This window comes from Pan paniscus, chromosome 18 (genome assembly GCF_029289425.2).
Source record: "Pan paniscus chromosome 18, NHGRI_mPanPan1-v2.0_pri, whole genome shotgun sequence".
NCBI lineage: Eukaryota > Metazoa > Chordata > Mammalia > Primates > Hominidae > Pan > Pan paniscus.
In genome coordinates, this window is record NC_073267.2 from 71,314,556 (window position 1) to 71,337,581 (window position 23,026).

Here is a 23,026-nt window from a genome sequence, read left to right on the forward strand (position 1 = left end):
AAGAACTGTATGGGGCCACTTCTTTCCTTGACCCCATTTGGTAAAGGAAAAACTAAGGACTAGCAAGGTTCATTCCCAGCTATCTCAATTACCAAATATTTTTACCAGCTCTACTGTCCCCTGACACATAGTAAGTCTTTTCTATCATTATAATTTGTGTCTAGGGTTGCTAATTTATACTCTGCTGAGAGTGAAAGCAAGAAAATAAAATCTGCTGTTTGTTTCACTTTGTAAACACAGTCATTTATTATTATTTTCATTTATAGCTCATGAATTCATTTGTCCATAAATGGCACAATTAGGCAATCTCAATTTCTGTCTTTAGAAGATCCTCAGGTGTTAGAGTGCAAAGGTGGCTTCTAAGATAGATAATACCACAGCAACAATATTAAAGTTAATGGAATGGAAGGAAAGTTCCAATAGTGCTGTGTCACATACAATAAAACTTTACCGCACGTGAAAACTACCTTTAAAGAAACTCTCCAGATATGTAAAAAAAACTATCTAATTATAGCTATGCTTGCATTCACCAGCCAGTTCAACTCTGTTAACCTTATGAACACTATAATCTCTAATTTACTAAATTCCAAATTTCTGATCCTCATGGTGATATAAAACTGCCTAGCTCATAATAAAACTATCACACTTAAGATTCTGAATGGCAAATTACACATAATCACAAATTGTAAAGTGATTCTAGTATATTCCTTAAATCACTTTTCTAGCTTCTCCTTTGTTTTATTTATATAGCCATATGTGCCTTAGATTCTGCCCATGAGAACTCAAAAACTGTGTCTTTTTCACTTATTTGAAACATAATACCAGACCCATACGAGTTTGAAAAACCGACTTATCCTGCAGATATCTATTTTAAAAGAATGGGTGTAAAACCTATTTATTTTCATTTTATAACCATGCAATTTTCTAATTGCAAGGGAAAAAAAGGTAAGCCTACAGATCGGTACTTAAACTCAAAATTACTTTTAAATTAGAGTTTTGCTCCAAGTGGAAAGTCTCATAGCTTTTTAAGGAACAAAGGACTGATTCTCTTGAGACTGAATATGCTTTGCAAATGACTCCATTTTGAATTCCTGTACCCAACATTCCTGAATCATCCATATCCAGATGAATCAAAACTAATGATACTGGTAATTCAAGAATGTTCCATTAAGTTTCCACTTCCCTTTCATAAAATCAAAGTAAAATCATTGAAATAATAATAAATTAATGATCTCATTGCCTTATATGTTTCCTTTATGACACTTTGGATAATAAGCAAGAAAACATCCAATTGGTATAATTTTGGCATAAATTTTTATGATGGCATCTCTCCAGTTCTTTAACCTCCATCAAGTGAAATCTATTTCTACCCCGCACATTTTGTCCCTGATAGTGGAGATGATTAATAAGTATCTATTCACTTAATTGAAAATAATTCACTTAATTGAAATTAAAAATTAATCTAAATGAGAGCATCAAGGTGTTTAGAGTACCTGTCTTCTTTTCCTTTGTCCAGACTCCTCTACATTTTGCAGATGGGAAGCCTGATTCAGTGGAGGTGGAAATGTGACAGAAGTGGTCAGAAAACTGAGCTCTGGAGTTTACTACCTGGGTACTTCTCAGAAATTAATTTGCCCAGAGATTTTATTTCCTTACATGAAAAGTAAGGACCATAACACCCACTTCACATAGTTACTAAGAAAATTATTGAAATGGCACAAAATTTGTGATCAATAAATGGTAACTACCTTCTGCTTAATTTTTGGAACAAAATAAAACAGACTGGGATACTCAAGAGTTACATTCCACTGTAATAAATGAGAAGTCACTGCTTCTAGAAGGGAAGAGGAGACACAAAGCATCTAAAGAGAACACACTAGTGAAATGTTATGAGCTAGTCTTATGTAGAACTTACAGGCGCATCTTTATGTTCCTGGTCCACTATCAACAATCCCATAGCTACTGTTCCCTAATAATCAGATGCTGGGATATATTGAATATGACAAAAGATATATTCTAAGTTTTTAGAAAGCATCAATTTTTGAAATCCAGCATCTCCTGGGATCTGAAATTAAATGTATCAAAATCCTTCTGAAAAAGCCCATTTTCTAACCATGTTCATTCTGGATTTAACTGTCTGTGTTTGTTTTCTCATTCATGACATATTATTTGAACAACTATCATGAGATGGGCCTGGTTCTAAGTCCTGCAATGCATAGTGAGGAAACCATCCAAGATCCCTGTCCATATGGCACAAACTCTTTTTAAAAAACACAAAAACAATATTTTTGGCACAAAAAGAGAAATTATGGCCCATGTTTTAGTCCAGAGAAAATTATTTCATAGGGATGTTTCTGAAATTTGACTTTATGAGGAAACAAATTGAGTATTTTCCTCTTCCTTCTACCTCTGCTCTCTTAGTGGATTCTTACTCATGCATCAGAGACTAACTTTGGCTTAAAGAAAAGTGGTCTCCAATGTTAATTAACCCCCTTCTGTAAGCTTCCAATCATTATATATATATATATATATATATGTAATTAATATATAAAATTAATTATGGGAGGTGGGTGGAAACTTATGATGTTTAACTCTCTGTTAAACAAGAACATTAGATAATCCTTCTCTTTGGAAGTTACATCTAAAGTTACTTTTGCCATAACATTTAAAGCAATTATTGAGCACTGGAGATTTCTGAAGGAATATATTCCATGTAGTCTTAAATGCTGAGGATGCAGAGTTATGTTATAGGAATGGGAGGGAGGGAACTACAACAATAAACATAAAAGATTACTGTCTATATCTATCAATCAATCAATCTGTCTGTCTATATCTACCATCTATCCTACACACACACACACACACACACACACACTTTTTTATTGTATAAGGAGTTATTACAAGTTAACATCTCTTGGATATTGGTTAATCTTTGATGCTGTTAGATAAACATGTTTTCCTATAAAATTAATGAAAACAAACCTTTGTTGTTCTTCACCAAATCATTTTGAACTAGTCATATGAAACAGAGCTGGATTTCCAAGGTCAAAAATGACATCACTATAGGAACCAAATATACAATTTAATTCTGAAGGGACACGATACATAGCAAGCTGAGAAAAAATCCTGATCCTACCTGGTGTGTTCACATTGGATGAATGCCACCAGGGAATACATTTTTTCTTTTGCTTCCAACTAAACCCATCCCAACGCATCCCAGTGTAATATCAGGTGTTACATACTGAGGTGGCTGTGTAGTTCATAGTCTTTCTATCCAGCATGCACATATGCAGACCTTGGTTTCTCCAAATAGACATTTCTTTGACTCTAGCTATGGTCAGCACTGGAAAGCTCCTTGTGAACTTCAAAAATGGTTTGTCCAAAGGTGCAAGTAACATGACCATCACACCACTTCAAGCTTACCCAAGTATATTTAACTGTTCTATGTGCTTGGAGTGGGGGGGATTATTTTAATAATCATAAAACAATTAATATGACCTCAGCCCCTAATTCATATATTGTATCTTCCACAGAAGACAACAAATGGGAAAATAAGTGATTGTTAAGTCATTGTGTGCACGCAGCTAGCTGTCCTCTTAACTACGAAATGAGACATAAAAACTAGAGAAGGATGACATTTGTTGGGGGTATACATCTGTATATATTGAGCGGACACCTATTAGAAACTTAAAATTACATTTTGTCACAATCATTATCATCATTTATTTTGGGCATTTCAGAAATCAATGAGATGTAAAGTTAGGTACAAGTAAAATTAGTCACTTTAGTTTCTCATTATTCTTCTTCAACGTATTAATTCATTAATTTGCCCAACAAATATTTATTATAAACTATATGTAGAGTTTGACACCTGTTTGGCATTGGCCATATCATTTAACCTCAAAGATCCTCAAAATCTTCATCTTTAATAAGATATGTTAAAATAGCTACTTTACTTGATATAGGGATTAAATAAGAGTGCAAGCAAAGACACTGGAGACACTGGCCACCAGCACAGTTTGTTGCTACCTACAATTTTTATTGCAATATTGATTCTTCTATCTGAAATGCAAAGAACATAAGAAAGGCAAGTGTCTTTCTCCATACTCTCTTTTGTCCTAAAACAATAATAGTATCATATGATATTATTCTCCTTCTCTTTAGTTGCTGAGAATGTGTGTATGTGTGTGTGGTGTGTGTTTGAAAGACCTGTCTCCCGCCTGTCTTCTTACTCCAAAAATGTGGAAATCTATGCCCATTACTGCATTAAAAGAAAAAAAAAAAAAAAGGAAATTGGATGAAGAGTGCATTAGGAGGAAACCCCACAGGTGACAAAAACCACTCTTTGGCTTCCTCCCAAGTCCTCCTGTCTATTGGCCTTGTGCCTAATATTTACAGGGAGAATTCCTGTGCTATGCCAAGAGGCTTACAAGGGACTCCACATGTAACAGAATTAGCCACCCTTGCACCTCTCCACTCCTGGCTTCCCACTTCATGAGAGGGCATAATTTGAAGGGGGTGTGTGATTTTGTAAAGTGAATCAGCTGTGGGATTGGTAGAGCTACCTCAACCTTTAATCAGCACTTGGCATGGAAAGAGGTTCTAGGTCTCCTATGATGTAACTGTCCCAGCAATGGTCAAAATCTTACGTCCACTGCATGTCACTCCTGCCTTTCAAACTTTCAACTCCAAATCCAGCAGTTTTAATGAAAACAGGTGGTTTGTGTGGAACACAGCTGAAGGACTTTTCTACCTACCAACAATGCAAGAGCTTTTGGTTCTTCTAAGTGAAAATGTCCTATCACAAATATCACATTTTATTTCATTAAATACAAACAAAAATAACAAAAGTAATGATATTAGTGATATCCTTAATTTGTGAAGATCAAAAGCAAATAATGGGACATATATTTTTTCAATATCATGAATGATTAGAAGACAGTGTTAGTGCTTTTAAAAATTGGGTACTTAATGAAGAATTATGTACAAATGGACTTATATACTATCCATTTGGTGTTGCTATAAAGGAATACCTGAGACTGGGTAATTTACAAAGAAAAGAGGTTTATTTGGCTCGTGGTTCTGCAAGCTCTACAAGCATGATACCAGCATCTGCCCGGCTTTTGGTGAGGAAGTTTTACTCATGGCAGAAGGTGAAGAGGGAGCAAGGCATGTCACATGGCAAGACAGGGAGCAAGAAAGAGAGAGGGAGGTGCCAGGCTCCTTTAAACAACCAGCTCTTGCATGAACTAATAGAATGAGAATTAACTCATTACTGAGGGGAGGGCACCAAATCATTCATAAGGGATCTGCCGCCATGACCCAAACACCTCTCACTAGGCCTCACTTCCAACATTGGAGGTCACATTTCAACATAAGATTAGGAGAGGACAAAAAATAATAATAAAATAAAAATAAAAACTGGGTACTTAAGTCACAAGAAGTGAAAGCACATATTCAAAGTCAGACTGAAATTAGTTACGTTTGGATTTCTAAATTGCAGATTACGTTTATTATATATCGAAAAAGTTCTTCAAGTAAAATCTTCTAATACCATTGAGAAAATGAAAACTATTTAATTTCTCAATATCACCCTGATCACCAATTTATCTTTTCTCCTGAGCACACAGCCCTTTGATTTCCTCATGCCAAAAGACCTTATTTAATAGCTCCCCTTACCCCACATTTTCATTTCTTAAACTACCATTAGTTTTTCAGGACACATTCTCTGTTATCACTACTCTAAAAAATACTTTCTTGCTCTTCATACATGTTTGCTAAGTTGGTATTGTCCTCCATCCCTATGTCATGAACCCTATATTATGTGTAGTATTTATCACACACAGCATTTCAATCTTAGTGCCCACAACATGGCACCATGTAGATATTGACTAAGCTTTGAATAATGTGAAGTATGAAGACATTCCCACCTATAAATGTATATCCCAGCATTGTTCATCTGCCTGAGTTTATCTCAGTACCCACCCCTTCTGAAATGTCTTCACTAAGCAAGTTCTTTAGCCAGTCCTCTTGGCACTGGAAATTATAATCTATGCAATCCTGATTAAAAAGAGGCCCTGTGTGTAAGCAATTTATCATTTTGACTCAGAAGGCATAAAAAGGACTCAATTCCATGAAGGCATTCCATGAAGACTCCATGTATTATCTTGATTTTTCTAAGAAAGAACCATTCATTACATGGATTTTTTTCCCCAAGGAATATTTTTTACATAGCTCATTTTTACAGGTTCCACAGAGACAAATGTTGTTTGTATCCAATGAAGAAAAATGGTCTGAGTTTCAAAAAAAGGTCAATGAATTAACTTAGTTTATTTTTAAGCAGGTTATTTTTCATACTCTCACTTGCCTGGAGCAAAGTTTAGGCTGTTCTGAAACTTTACCCTGGTCTCTTTAGATAATTAAGCATTTATTATTCACTTGCCTTGCATTTTATTTAGATTTTCCATCTTCAATCACCTAGGATGGACTGCATCTGTTTTCTCACTGCTGTCCTCAAATTAGTGCCTTTTAAATAAATGCCACATTTCTCCTTGTCTGTGCCCAAAATATTACAGGCAAACATATGGTATTGGGGGCGGCAGGGAGGGGAAAACAAAAAAAAAAAAACATTTTAAGAATACAAGTAAACTATTTTCAGCCTTTTGAAGTACCATAATAAAAACTATTCACAAGAATGACAATTCATTTTACAATTACTACTGCCTTCCATTTTCTCTGATGCTACACTGTCTCTCCAACACCTATGGACAGAGGAGGCCTGAACCTGCTTCCAAGTTCTTTAGGTCTCTTTTCAAACCAATGTCATTCCCTGGTATGAACTATACTGCTTGAAAGTTAAGTGGGAAGCAAGGGAGAAGGTCAAAAATTGAGGTATGGGATCAGGCAGATTCACCTTGAATCCTGCTTCAAACACCTTGGGCAAGAAACATGCAAGTCAAACTCAGTTGTCTCATCAGTAAAAGTGAGATGACACTAATACCTACCTCAAAATATTGTGTGGAAAAAATTAAATTAAATTCAATAATGTATGCAAACCCAGTTAGCACAATGGCAAGAACATAGTAAGAGTTCAATAAATAAATTTCTTGTTCTGTTCTTTTTATTCTTCCTGTTATGATTTGACAGAGGAATTTATCTAAAGGTGAGAAAGACATTTTACTTCATTCTCTCTGAAACACAGTTTTGTCATTTGCAAAATGGAGACAGAAATTCTTCACTCCACAGTTTGGTTTAGTGTTTTGTCAAACCTAAAAGACTGTATATACACAATGATTTGGCTTTCTATTGTTGCTGTTATTATTAGCAGCACTAGCAGTACCATCACAGTGACCTCTGGAATAGGAAGATATATTAATAACCATTTCTTCTTTGTTTAGTGGTCCCAGAACCTTTCTATCTCCTTGTATGATCTAGAAGCAAATCTGAGCAAGAGTTTATTATGGTCTCAAGGCTCATTTTTGCAAATACTAGAATAGCATTGTGTTGCCTAGACACTTAAAACATAGTATGAGATTTGGAAAAAGCATGAATGCTGGTCCTAAATGAATTTCAAACAAAACAATCATATCTGAGATTAATATGGTGTTCTTTCCATCAGAGAAACAGATAGAAGTATAGACTGGATACCAAGCTTTATTCCCTAGATGTTTCCTCTTACATCTTCTCTATGAATTGTGGCAAGCTTTTCTCTTTCTATTAATCTGCACTTTCTTCCTCCTTCCCTTTATCCTCCCTGCTTCTTTTGCACATCCCTCCCGGCCTTCCCTTCCTCCAGCTCTCCCTGACTCCGCCCTTCCTTCCTTCCTTCCTTCCTTCCTTCCTTCCTTCCATTCTTCCTTCCTTCCTTCCTTCCCTCTTTCCCTCATTCCATCCTTCACTACTTACTGAAGGACTTCTAGGTGCCAGACATCTAGGCATAGGAATGCATAGATTTGCAAAATCAACAAATCATACAAGCCCCCTTCTTTCCTGGACCTTGCACTCTAGCATGGTAATTAACTTAAAAAGTATAAACAAGTCAATAAACAAGATAACCCTGATTTTTTTAAAGCTCAAAGAAGAAAATAAAGAACAAATGGTATATCTCTCTGTGCTCTTAAGGTGATAACTGAAACAACAGAAGAAGCTCTCTCTGATATGTTATGGCAACAGAAAATAATTCCATGAAGTGAAATGTAACAAGCAAGGGGAGAGCAGAACTTATCTGTTCCAAATTCCAGAGTTCTGTTTTTAGCATTCTTGCGAGGAAAAAACAAGATACATACAAGATTTATTGTCTCATGCCCCGGTTTATTTTTTGTTATTGAAAATATGATAACAGCAAAGAAGAGCTGACAGTGGTCAATGGACAATCTTCTTTATAAAGAGTATGAATGTGACTGCCTTATGTAACCCGGTGAGGGACTGTTCACTGTCACAATATCGATCATTTTAGCTACAAATTTGACCCTTGATAGTATGCCAGAATCCTGGTGTAAAAAGGAACTGAAGGTTGGTCCCATATATGTGGTGATGTGTAATGGTATTCAGCCAACATTTTCGAACCCAACTATGCTGGGTCACTTCCTGAAGTAACGTGCAGACCTATCATGTAAAGAACCATCTTATTAGGTGCTCTCAGAGGTATGGGGGTCGTAGGTAACGAGTCTCTGCTCATCCACGACATTTTCTTTCTTTTACTAGAATTTGGATTCTTGGGTCAAAATTAGTAGCCATTCATAATGTTTTTGACCCATAGCATGCATTTTTAAAATCAACGTATATATTAATATTCCCATTATCAGTTTATCCACCAAGTACTTGCTATTCCTGCATATTAGTTTTTAATATCACATTTGCTAAATCTATAGAATTAAAAGTTGTTTTCTTCATATACATATATGTGTATATATACTTGTACATATATGTATGTATAAATATATATGTATATACATATGTATGTGTGTATATACAAGCACATATTTACATACACATGTGTATATATGTATACATATATGTGTGAATATACATGTATATATGTATATAAGTATGCACACACACATGCACACATATACACATACACACACACACACACACATTGCAGAAGACACAGAAGCCCACTGCTTGCATTTTCCTGCCAAAGGATTAATTTAAGGATTTCCCTGCAGTTAGCTGAGACCCTGTAGCTGAAGTACCTTTAGGCTTGACCTCAGGATCCAAGTCAAGACCCTGCTTTCCACAGGCACATCCCAGCCAATGACTGAGCATGGTGAGTTTATTAAAGCCTGGCCGTTTATGTGCAACATGAGACTCCTTTTAAGAGTAATGTTTGCTCCAGGGGTCCCATTGTTTTGGTCAAGATGTTGTCAGATCTACATTGCCTTATACTGCTTTTTCTCCTCTTTGATCGCATGGGTAGAAGATCTGCATTTGATAAGAGGAACTTCCATGTCCAAGTCGGCTACATACCCCTTTTATTTTTCACAGTCATAAGCCCCTAATAAGCCATTGGCACTCCTATCTCTGTCTCAGCATTCGATTTTCCAAAGGACCCAACTAATACACATCTTTTGGTCCCCACAAAGGGGGTATTTGCTTTCCATATGCTTACAGACTTTAAACTCTAGATGTTCAAGGCCATTGCCTCTTTTTTTCTTGTTTTTCTAATAAAAAATGTTAAACAATGTCCTTAATCTATTTCTGCTTAGCTTGTATAACCTCCTTTAAAACACACACATTTTATCAGTCTCAATTCTTTTTTTTAAGAGAGAGGTCCTCAAAGATAGAGTCTAATTTAGATTCTTAGGGACAACTAACACTTACTGCTTTCATTTGAACACACTCAAGCATAATTTTGCAGACATTTACCCAAAAATGTTTACATTCCACTCATACATATTTATGTTTCATCTAAAGAACTTAGTCTGACTTTTATCAATTATTGAATTTAGCTTCTATTTTTATTTAAATTGTGTCCACCTTACTTAAAAACCTCAACTTCGTTCACCCAACATTACTAAGAAAATATTCTGTGAATTCTTCAAGTATCATCTATCTCCATTACACTATCCACTATAATGCCAAATAAACTTTCTAAACTATAAATCAGACAATTTGATATCTGTCAGATTGGAAGTGATAAAACTAAAATGAGTTTGTGTTGATATATATACACATTATGCTGAATAAAAATGTAAATATTAAATGTTGCTGACAACAGTTAATTAAACAAATGGCAATCTATATCACTGAAACTTATAATTGTCCAAATCCTCTCACTTAGCAGGGGGCTTTTATTATTTATACCTCATAGTAATTTATTCCTAAAAAACAAATTATCTAAATGACATTACCATGCTACCTTTATTTATGGTGGAAAAAGTCTGTCTTTTGAAATGGATTATGAGATACTTGTACACTGAGATTAGCCTTTGTGATTTTTTTCTCCCTATATTTAATCCAGTGCCTGGCACACAGTGAATGTGTATAGGTACGTCAATAGGTATTTTCTGGATTAATGTCTATTTTGCAGTGGGAATGGTGAACAAAAAGACCCAATTGAACAAATGGCCAAGAAGAGAACATTACTCAGGTCCATTTTGGCATCTAACACATTTCTGTCTTACAGAAGACCCTGTGCCATAGTTATTACCTATTAAACTGAAGTTCAAAACAAATTTGACATTAGTATCGAAATAAAAAACCAGGGTGTGAGTCCCACCTCTGCTATGAACTCTGCCACTGTAACTTTGGCCAAGTTATAGGACATCTCAAACTTGAAGGCAGCCACCTGCTCTGCCATTTCAGGATCATCAAGGGACCCAAATGAGAAAAAGTTTAGAACAGACTTCCTTCTTGGCTGCGGAAGGATATATAATTATACCCCTAATTAATGTGTTTTACAAGAGTTCTTTCCTGTTTCCAAATCTAAATTCAATTTTACGCCCTGACCTATTTATATATAAATGTACTTTTCCTCAGTATTAAACGTATTAAGATTTTACCCTTTGAATTTAAAAGAAAAAAGCAGGGATAGTCTTTAAATTTTTAATTTAGTTAATAACTTAATTAATGGTAAGTCATGGAAATTTATCTCAACAACGCTGAAAAGTCATGAATCAAAGAAATAATAATATATGTATATGTGCCTGTACATTGAATTTTTCTATTTGGAAACTTACATACAATACCACTGGATATAGAAGAAAATATACAAAAAATATATTGCTTTTTAAACAATAATTGTTCTTAATAATAGTTTTTAAATGTGCTACAACAAAACTTCACAGGATTTACAAGTCAGACAAAATATGTTTGATCTCTTAATATACTGTTAAATTAAAAAATTAAAAACATATATCTTCATTTATAAAAAACTTATTTTTATAAAGCTATTTTTTAACCTGGTTTAAAAAGGCTGTTTGTTAGATAACTTACTTCATGGCTTATAAAATCTGTACCACCAGATCACAGGGTATTAGCTGGATTTAATATTGACCATAATAATATCTTCATAATAGCTCTAATGGATGTATATGTATTGTGTTTTACAAGGAGGAATCTAGTAGCAAATGTAATAATATCTAAAGTGCACTGAATGATTACCACATGACATGCACTGTGTGTTTGGTATTTATTGTTTTATCTGATCTTCATCACAGTATTATGTGGTACGTTCCATACCCATTTTACAGATGTGCAAATTGGAACTTAGATACTTTTCAAGCATCACACAGCCAATAAGCAACTGAATTTTCACTTAAATCTACTATTTAAGTTTCTCTGATATATAAGCACATTCTTCCCTTTATTCCAGGATGAAAAATGGTGTCAGATCATGTGTTAAATAGGTGATATCCTACAAATGCTCTGTGATTTGTCGTAATCAGCATCAAAAATGGTTGTAGGGCTCACTGTGTACCTCATGTCGCATATTCAAATATTATTGATGCAGGCAGTGAAGTACTTACACATAATATTTCATAACCCAAATCCCAAGAAAAGCGTTTCCCTGAAGCAAAAACATGGCAAATATAATTCGAAATTTAGGCCACAAACCTGTTTCAGGCTCAATGGAAAAATAAGGCTGCCCTTCCAATATACTATAAACCAACTTTGCACTGTTTCCATAAACTGGGTCATCAGCGTCGGTCGCAGTGACGTTAGTGACAGACGTACCTAATAAAATAGAGAAAGAAAAAAGATAATAATTAACACATTGTCCTTTGCCAAGAGCTACATTTTGTCAAGTATTTTATACAGAAATCCATGTGTAGGGAATAAAAGGAAAAGAAATCTTTTAAAAAAGTTGAAGATAAACTGCTCTCTCATAACTTCAACAATATCTAAGTCTTTTAAAAGAAAGAGTCCTGGAGTACTATATAAAGATACTTTTAGTATCTGTATTATTTAAGATTCCTTTGTAGCTTTCATTTTAAAGATAAGTATTAGAAGCATGCAGGCTTGGGGAATATGCAAAGGAATCCTAACAAAGGAATATGAAGTATAAGGTTAATAATATAATATACCATGTCACATTTACGTCTTACAAAATACAACTAAATGTACCTGGAAAAATTGGCTGCTGAAAAGCTGTACAGAAATATCAAAAGAATATTTTATACCATCTTGTTTAATTATTCAGAATATAAAATTAGATCTGAGTCACCAATTAATCATCTTGCTTACATAATTAGGCATAATGGATAACAGAATCATAACCTTTTTTTCAAATTTATTTTTTATTCACTCATTCATTCAACAATTGAGCATACACAGTTTGCCTGTTATGGAGTATATTTATAAAAATATAGGGGAAATTTAATGCCAAGATGGGGAGCGTTGGCTTTACCCTGTAGGAAATAGGGAAGAAATTTCAGTTAAAGAGCAAACCTATACATTTTGGATTTAAAGAGCAACCAAATCTCTATACATTTTGATGCCATTAAAAAAAATAACTTCCACCTGCCTCCCCAAGTATATTGTTGGCAGACATGTAAATAGTCAAACACACACACACACACACATACACACACACACAACAAATCTTTACACTCAAAAAGCTCGCAGTTCGAGGGGGAATAAGAGGAGGAAGGGTCAAACAAATAGAGAAAGAAATTCAGCTGAATGCAGTAGCACCAGTTATGGATCTCTCACTTAGTCCAGCACAGACAGGGTGATCAGGAACATTTTCTAACAGAGGTTGCCTTTGAGTTAAATCATCAAAGAAAGGTAGAGTTTAACCAGGAGAAGGAATTCTAAGCAAGAACATAAACATAAGAAAAGGCAAAGTAGTGGGAGAGACTATGGGAAGTTCTGGGAACTCCTGAAAACGGAAAGAAATTGAAAAAGTCTGGTGTGGTAACAAGAATCACATGCTGTGAGGTCAGGGCCAATGTCTTCTTCATGCAGCAAGTGCTGGAAACATAATGGTTATTGAATATACCTTTACTCATTGAATAAATGGGTGAGTGAATAAATTATCTTACGATTTAATGAGAAACAGCAGGCAGGTGTTACAGATTAGTTTCCTTGGAAGTAGACTCTGAGATAAAGACTTCTTGCTAAACTTTCACTGGAGAGCGTTTTTAATCAATATCTATGGGGGGAGTGAAAAGGACAAAACTGGACAGAAGCATCTGGGATGTGATGCAGTCACAACGAAAGCCTCATTGGACTCCATAGGGCTCTAGAGATGGCATGCCCATTGAGGAAATGGGCCAAGCTTTTATATTCCAGCAGGAAACAGTTACAGCATGCAAGATGCCCCCTGAGAACGGAGCCTTAGTCTTGGCCCAAGCAGCTCCCTGCAGGGGAGGACAACTACAAAATGGTGGCAGGGAGTATCGGTGTTGGGCTGTCAGAAATCAACATGCTCAGCAGCAACTAGGGGAAAAGCAGCATACCTCAGTGTTTACTGAAATAGGGTAGAACTTTAGCAAGATCTAGTCCATCAATATCTTTTGGAAGTGTTTTGAATTACAGTCACTCCAAGTGAAAAGATAATAATAATATTTGTTGAGCAGTTGATAGTCCTGTAAAATTGGAATTTCTACTCAGAATGATGACTCAGAGGTTCTACAAAATCTGCAGTTATAAAAAAATGCACTCAATGCCTCTTGTGTAACACATTCCACCAGATGCAAGTAACTCATCAACTAGCTAGCAAAAATGAACACATGAGAGTACAATAGTTGTAGCTATTTGAGTATTACATAAGATGCAGAAGAATTGGGAGTAAAACCTTCTAGGTAAAAGGAAGATAGTGAGATAAAATTGCCAAAAAATATTCAGAAAGAGGGATGACAGGACAGAAAAAGTCTGCCACCAAAGCTAAGCCTGAACATGAAATTAAGAAGAAAATATAGGGGAATTTTCATGCCCAGATGGGGAGCACTGGCTTTACCCTCTAGGAAATATGGAAGAAATTTCAGTTAAAGAGCAAACCCATATTGTGGGCCACTCTCTCTGTTAGGGCCTCTGGATTTAATTGGAAGTAGAGACACAGATTAGGAGACCAGACTTGTTATGAGGTTACAACAGTAGTTCAATTAAGAGAGGATAAAACATTAACACTGGGTAATGACAATAGAAGTGGATATCAATGTTAATTTCCCTGTTTTGATCTTTGTGGTAAGGTGTTAAACTGAAGGTAAACTGAGTCAGGGGTTGCTATGGTTTGGATGTGTCTCCTTCAAAATTCAGGTGTTGCTAACATAACAATATTAAGAGGTGGGGCCTTTAAGAGGTGATTGGGCCATGAGGGCACCTCCCTCACAAGAGATTAGGTGCTTTTGTTTTTGAGAGGGAGCCTTGCTCTGTCGCCCAGGCTGGAGTGCAGTGGTGTGATCTTGGCTCACTGCAATCGCCTCCAGGGTTCAGGCGATTCTCCTGCCTCAGCCTCCTGAGTAGCTGGGATTACAGTGTGCGCCACCATGCCCAGCTAATTTTTGTATTTTTAGTAGACACGTTTTTCACCATGTTGGCCAGGGTGGTCTCTATCTCGTGACATCGTGATCTGCCCACCTCTGCCTCCCAAAGTGCTGGGATTACAGGTGTGAGCCACCTTGCAGTGCCTGATTAGGCACCTTTATAAAAGAGCTTAACAGAGGGAGAGACAAACTCCCTTTCATCATAAGAGAACACAGTGTTCCTCTTCTTCAGATGACAGTACGAAGGGCTTCACCACATGCTGCGCCTTGATTTTGGACTTCCCAGCCTCCAGAACTGTGCGAAAATAATTTTTTCTTTATTAATTAACCCGTTTTAGGTATTTTGTTATAAGCAGCACAAGACAGACTAAGACAGGGGTATGTAGTAACTATTTTTGCAACTTTTCTGTAAGTCTGAAATTAGTCCAAAACTTAAAGAAAAAGAATGAATAATAAGAAAAAGACACCAGAGTTACCGAAAGAACTAACAGAGTTCAGAGACTTATGAGAAAGATGTCTCTTTCATGTAGAAGACCATATAACAATTTATTTTTTTGCTTTGTTTGGTAGTCTAGTGTATTTACTTTCATTTTTTAAGGAGAAATTATGTTCCCATATTGTGAAGTAACACATTATCAGAAAAAAAAAATAAGTCAAGATGTAATATTCAGTATGATATTAAGTTAATGAATCTGAGAATTTAGTTCCAGTCACTGCATATGTAATCGAAAAAGAAAAGTGAACAAATTGTCAAAACTTCCTGTCATTACCAAATTTCCTTCTAGTGGGTGACTCTTAAATTAGGAAATGCCTTCACAGAGAAAAAACATATCCAAATATTTTCTGAAAAACCATGTTGTTTTATTTATGCACAGGCTTCGTGCGTTTGGTCAGAGTAGTATGGGGTTAACAGTTTTGAACATAAAATAGTTCTGACGTCTTCTGAAACACTTATCTGTTTCTTTGAGCAAATACTTTAGCCTGTCTTAGCCTCAGATTTAAATCTACAAAGTATAATAGGGTTATTGTGAGAATTAAACAAAATAATATATGTAGGTACCTATCACAGAAATAACAACATGCTAAGCCAGTGAGTACTAAATGTCTCTGTATTAGGTTTTACCCTCTGAAAAACAGACCCCTAATGTCCCTTCCAGATCTATGGAATAATAAAATGGAGACACATTTCTAAAAAATCTTTTCAGGCAGTTTGATACAAAATAATAGTTAAAAATGCCTGTAGTGTGCACCAAACTTTTTAAAATTTAGCTTCATCCATTCTCCCTAAGACACTAATTTCTATTGTGATTACTTTGAAGAACTACTATTCAGATTCGTTTGTAAAGTGAAGTATTCTTTTTTCATACTCCATACTCATGCAAACTGTTTCCTGTTAAATGGAAGATAGGATATTTTCTCTGGAGCTTACAAGACTGATGATGAACATATCTATTTCTGTTGATCTTATCTTATTATGAGAGGCAGCCCATCATGTTATTACTGGTGCTGGAGTAAGGGGTTGGGTTTCTATCTTCTACATGCTCTGTGATTCAGCTTTTCATATGCAAAGACAAACAATTTTCATTCTACAAGCCTCAAAGTTTTGCGTGAGGATCACATGTAATCACATGAAGTATAGAAAAGTGGTTGAGAGGATACATGTGGAGTCAAAATGTCTTCAACCAGAACATTTCTTTTACATTTCATCTCCAACATTTACTAGCTCTGTGTTCTTGGCCAAGTAACAAAAGTTTTCCAAGCTTTGGTTCCCTAATCTTTAAAAAGGAAGGTGAACATTATTGTTACATCATAGGCTTGGTGAGATAATTATATGGATTAATGTATGCAAAGAGCACAGAAGAGTTATTGACACTACGAGCTTACTGTCACTATTGTTATATTATGTGTGTATACAGGTAAAACTAACAAACTAATCTTTTACAATTTTAGATGGTAGTGAATGCTTTAATTTATAATTAAGTGTAGTTTTGCGTAATGGCTTTGACAATAGATTTCATTAAATTTGGGGGGAAACACAAAAAGACAATCTCAAATGTAGCAATATATCCACACGCTTAGAAAGAAAGTGATTTTGTTAGTAAAACTGCTCAAAAGAAAACACACACAAACACCACACACACACACACACACACACACACACACACACAGTATCTCATTCTTCCATCCAGTCTACTAATCTATCTCACATCACCTTTCTCTTTGGTATAAAATTGCTCTGAGAGCAAAAATAAAAAGTATTTTATAAACAAAAGTGTACTATGTAAAAGCTTATACATTAAGCAGGAGGCTAGACACCGGGCACATCATCAGTACAAGTTTCTCATTGTCATTTGAATGGATGGCATTTTGAATGAATGCCATATCTCCCAGTCCATGCCAAGATGAACTACTGGGCTGGGGACTGCAACAGAGCTAAGACAAGCTTTTACCCACGTACTCATCCAGAATATTTCTGCCTGATGTCTTGCTTCCTGGAAATCCACATCCTTCAGCTTTAGACATCTGAAAATGAAAAGGCAGCACTACTTTCCGTCAAGGACGATATTTCTCCTAATAGTGACTCAAGACTGTTGATGCACCTGTACACTGGAATAGATGTGTGTGGAGGTTTTGTGGGTGCATTTGTCAAGTGATTGCCTATGGGGGAAAAAAATGGATGTTTCGAGGTTAATCTTGTAGCAGAAAAGATTGCTAGTCAAGCAGCAATGCACACTTCTCCATGGATATGCATACAGAATGCAGACCACGAAGGCAAATTGAAATGTGTAAACCTTGCAGGATAATGTTTCTTCAAAGCTGCAAGTGTTGGTGTGTGATAAATAGGACCCTGAGTAATACCCAGGAAATATAACAACCAGGATTCTCTGTTTGTGTTTTCATTTGGAACTGTTTTTGTCCCTTTGTCAAGGATACAAGAGACTCATTTAGCTAGTGACTATAAATTTGACACTGTGCCATTTCTCCAAGAAAGCCCCTATTATAATCCAACTTGATACTGATCCTAATTATAATAATATAGCTGTTGTATTTCCAGCTGTTGTCAACAAAAATGATCCCTGTCACCACAGTTCAGCCTGCTAGTATCAAGCCGAGTATGAACACATCAATTCCAAGGTGAATTCTGCATTAAACAAACTTTTTTTTTCTTTTTTGCATTTAGTTTGTTTCACTCGTTTAAGTGAAATTTGCCAATGTGCTGCTCGGATTTTAATTAACAAAAGGCTTACAGTATCATGTGCCTCTTGCCACACCTGAAAGTTTCCTCCCATTAGCAGCAGGACTCATTTTTCTCCCCTTCCACATAATAACAGCAAAAACTACAGGCAAAATTAACCATCAAAGATGCTACACTGTCGGGGTGGAGGTTCCAGTTTGCTGATAAACTAAGATGAAAGGCCTTCGGGAAAATGAGATGTTGGGGTTTGGGTAGTGCAGCTGTGTTAGCGAGGCTATACTTTTTTTTATCAGTAAGTCAGCACACCAATTCTGCACATTATTCAGAAAGAAAAATGCTGGTGCTGACACCCTGATCAGGAAAACAACGGTTTGGTGCAGCGTAAAAATGTGCCCACTGGAAAAGCTAAAACTCTTATGATCAGAAGAAGACAAATTCCATTTGCAAAGAGTCATTTGCAATACATTTTTAGAGAATCAGCATTCCAATACCAGGTGGGAAAATAAAGGGGCAGAACCTTAGCAATAACTAAAATTCAGAACAATGCACATTCTTGGTCTCCTACTATGCTCTTCAAACTTTTTATTTGACCTGCTAGTTATCCTGTTCCAAGTGCAGTATGTACAATCCACAGACAAAGTGTTTGGCATTATCATCTGAAAATGTCTTACTTAAACATTCATGCATCCCAAAGATCACTGGCCTAAAAGGTCATAGCAATGATGCAACTGCATTCATTTATTTTAATAAAACTGAGCCCTCAACCCAACTCCTCTCATCCTTATTAATTCCCTTAAGTACTGTGCAATACAAATAGGTGTTGGGAGCACAGGGGTTGCCATGACAACCTCTTTTGGGTTGTTGTATAGCAGAGCAATAATTTCATAAGGCCTGCATTACTTGTTGATGTTTAAATGATTCCTTACTAGAAGTAGAAGCTTCTGGTCCTGGATGTTTTAAATGTGTCAGACAGAATTCATTATTTATTAGTTTTATGGAAAAATGCTCTGGGATACTTCTGTACTGACTGTCACATATTTCTAGAGGTTTTATGTGTGTTGGTTGGTTGGTTGGTTGGCTGGATGTCCGGTTGGTTGGTTGGTTGGTTGGTTGGTTGGTTGGTTGGTTGGTTGGTTGATTGAAAGTCTCCACCCCCTCCCCATCACACTGCTTCCCCCACCAAGTTACCACAGAGCACCGACCTGATGTGCTGAAGGAAAAAGCTGAGAAATAAGTGTATGCAGCCCATGCATTCATTTTTCTTTGCATCTCTCTGACTGATACCATAGTCTTCAACATTCATTTCTCTTGAAGGGCCTCAAGCAAATTCCCCCAGCAGGAAGCATGCCTTAAATTCTACCAGTATTTTTCAGTTTTGCTATTAGCTGCCAAATATCCAAACCTCCAAGGGGCAACTTAGGCGTGTCTTTGCAGGGGGAGGAGGATTAAACATGGATCAGCCAAAATTAGGGCTTCTTTTTTAACCCTGGATATGGAGATTCCATCCCCAGCCAAGCTCTAGGGGAAATAAATACTGAATTATTACCATCTGACCATTCAACTACAAGCAAGAAGACAGGAAGACAGGGATTCCAATTCTTTCCAGGAACTTCTGCTCTGAATTACAGTTGGTTAACTGCAAGAGTAATGTCAAGCTGATAACAGAAGATCAAACCCTTCTCTTTTGTGGGTAATCAGTCTTGCCATTTAGAAAAGCCAGTTGAATAAGAGGCAGAGGCAGCATGTGCTTGCCATTTTGCTTCAGAAACCTCTCTTTTATGACACATACCACACAATGGAATCCTCAATGATTAGTTCCCTATCTTTCTTTTTTTGCAAAGGCCTACTCGCTGCTCACTGGGTGTTCTCCTTATGTGCCAACTCTCAGCCTGTAGTGAAATGTTGCTGCCAAATTCCACATGCTCCAAATTAAGTTTATTATGGGAATGGAGACAGATTCTTAACTGCAGTCATGCGGATGGACAGCCCCGAAATGTATCCTGTCATTTCTCTGGCTCCATGATTTGGGACATAAACCGGGGAAATAAAATTCAGTTTACATATTTTATTCTGGAGAATTTAGGGAACCAAACAATTTTGTAACTTAATGAAACATCCATGCACACTTAACATTGTGTTTTTAGAATGAGCCTGAAACTTTCTGAAACAATTAAACACTTTAGAAAATGTGTTTGAGCACACGGATGTCTTCTATTCACCCATGCATCATTCCAGCAAACATCTGTAATGTGCATTGGGTGAGAGAAATGGAAAATATCATATGAAAATGTGTAACTGTAGAATCTTAGCCACGTTTATATGCACAGAGGGGAAGTACCTTCTGTATCCCTCACAAACAATGCTAGCATGGTAGCCTACCCACTGCTTTTGCAAACAGATAATGAGGGCAATTGGAGGCCTGGTTGTGAAAACTAATAAGCTGCCTGTTTTATAGTTCCATGTGCATAAATACACCTTTTTGGAATTGGGGCGGTTCTATTTCTAATACAACAGAAAAAGAAAAGTATTTTCTTTTCATGGGCTGCTTATTCCCAGGAATCAAACCTTTGCTAATTTTTTACCTATGGAATGAAATCCTGTAAATGCTTGAGAACTAAATAGCACCATAAATGCTTTAGACTGGCAGCTATCGATATCCATACGGACTTTGAGAAATTATGCTACTGGTGGCACCACAGATGCCCAGATGCCTTCTACGGTATGTGACAACTACAGCAGGTAGAAATGTCATTCATCCTCTAATCCCAGCACTTTTGGAGGGTGAGGCAGGTGGATTATTTAAGCCTAGGAATTCAAGACTAGCCTGGGCAACATGGCCAAACTCTGTCTCTACAAAAATACAAAAATTAGCTGGGCATGGTGGTGTGCACCTGTAGTCCCAGCTACTTGGGAGGCTGAGGTTGGAGGATCACTTGAGCCCAGGAAGTTGAGGCCAGAGTGAGCTGTGATCATGCTACTACACTCCAGCCTTGGTGACAGAGTGAGACCCTGTCTCAATTAAAAAAAAAAGAAATGTAATTCATTCTATTTGAGTAAATAAACTAATCTATTCAATCACACAATGGCTATTTGCACAGTATATACTATATGCCAAGCACCAACTTAGATGCGAAGGGTATAAGAATATGCAAGAGAGCTAGACTTTCTCTCCTAATAGCATTTGAAGTTTACTTTAGCAGTGTTTTCACCTGGTTTCTCTTTATTGTAAGAAACTGCAAATCTTCATTAAATGTATTTTCTCGAAGGCAGCATGATGTAATCGAAAGTACAGATATATAGTGTATACATATATACATACTATATATACATATAAAATTGTAGCATACATAGAATTATATAATGTGTGTGTATATATATATATATATACACACACATTATATAATTGTAATATCAGATGTTTCTGTTGACATTATTTGATTATACTGAGATCATATTCTACATCATGACTTAACACCCTTATACAGGAAGAGAATGTTTTTACATCAGTAAGACTCCGTTGCTTTATTTAAAAAATAGAATAGTACCACCTACTTCCTATTCTTATTCTGAGGCTCCATAAAAATAACATACAATCAGTATTCTCCAGGTGAGAGAATTTTGGTTGAGACACACTCTGTGCTCTCCAGAGCAAGCTACTTTATTTTTATTTAACAAAGTATAAATTTAAGGCCAAGATGCATGAGAACAGAGATATAACCATTACAGTGGCTGTTCATTTTTTTTGTCCCTCTAGAATGAGCTTACTTTTCTAGTTAAAAGCCAGGACTTTAAAACATAATAATAGTGTAGCTGGGGTTACCCTCCCTTTTCCAATGTGAGAGACAAAAGCCTATCAAATTTCAAATGTGACAAAGTGAAAAGCCACTGAGCCACTGAGCTACTGAGGAATGAGAGTCTTAGATGAAAAAGGTTTAATTTTGCAATCATTACAAGAACTATGAGTTCAAAGAGTTTTTAAAAAATATTTACTAACTGACACAAAATATAATATCCTATACATGCTGCCATCAATGACATAGCTAAAATGGAAGTAAATTAGGCTAATCTCCTATTTGAGCCCTTCATTGTTTTAATTTTTTTTTTTATTGAAATCCTGCTGTGTCAAGCTTCAGAAACTGCGGTTAGAAGATTCTTGCTTTCTACAAGGGTAGACTGGTAGGAGAGCCAAAATGGAACAATGAGCTACTAAATGATGTGATCAAATGCAGTGGGTGACACAGAAATACTGAAGAATGCAGGAGGGGCAGATAAACAGTTAAAGCAAAGTTTTTGGTATGAGGGGACATTGATATGGAAATCAGGCAGAAAAAGATAATCTCAGGTCAATGTTCACAGGTGGGGCTGCAAATCTAGAAGGGTACCCATGAATTCGACTAATCAGTTTGGAGCTTATTTTAGGAGAATGGAAAGTTAGTGAAAGATTTTAAACAACCCTTTCCACCAATTACCCAGAGCTTTGTGATATTCCCAACTACTTTATTTACCCACTACTCACTCCATTTCTGTGATTCCACAACTATCCACATAGCTCAATCTGACCCAGATTCCAGATTTAGTTGATTCCTAAGTTGAATCATTCCCTCTTCTGAACTCTCAAAATACTTTACTTGATTGTCTCTAGGGGCACCTTTTACTTTTATATATAAATTGCAGTGCATACAGATTTTCCCCTTTTAGACTAAAAGCTTCTTAGGAACAATATTCTTTCTTATTCTCTCAACTTTCCCCTCTCATCCTCCCCTCCAGAATTAACCCATTCCTTGATAACATGGCTCCGTCACTTTGTTCAAATTATAAGCATGATTCTACATTGTCCTTGTTATACAAGTGCTGAGAACTATACCTGATATGAAATATTTATTCATTTAATCTTTGCAAC

The 23,026-nt window shown here is 36.2% G+C and overlaps 1 protein-coding gene across 4 annotated transcripts in view; it reads right to left on the bottom strand.

The window, feature by feature from the left end:
- Positions 1 to 23,026, bottom strand: part of CDH8 (cadherin 8) — a 390,315-nt gene that overhangs the window by 192,621 nt on the left and 174,668 nt on the right. For all 4 annotated transcript variants that reach the window (XM_008977349.5, XM_034940342.3, XM_008977348.5 and 1 more), the window contains exon 4: positions 12,058 to 12,177. In XM_008977349.5, the coding sequence (XP_008975597.3) occupies positions 12,058 to 12,177 (120 nt within the window). The remainder of the gene's footprint in view (positions 1 to 12,057; positions 12,178 to 23,026) is intronic.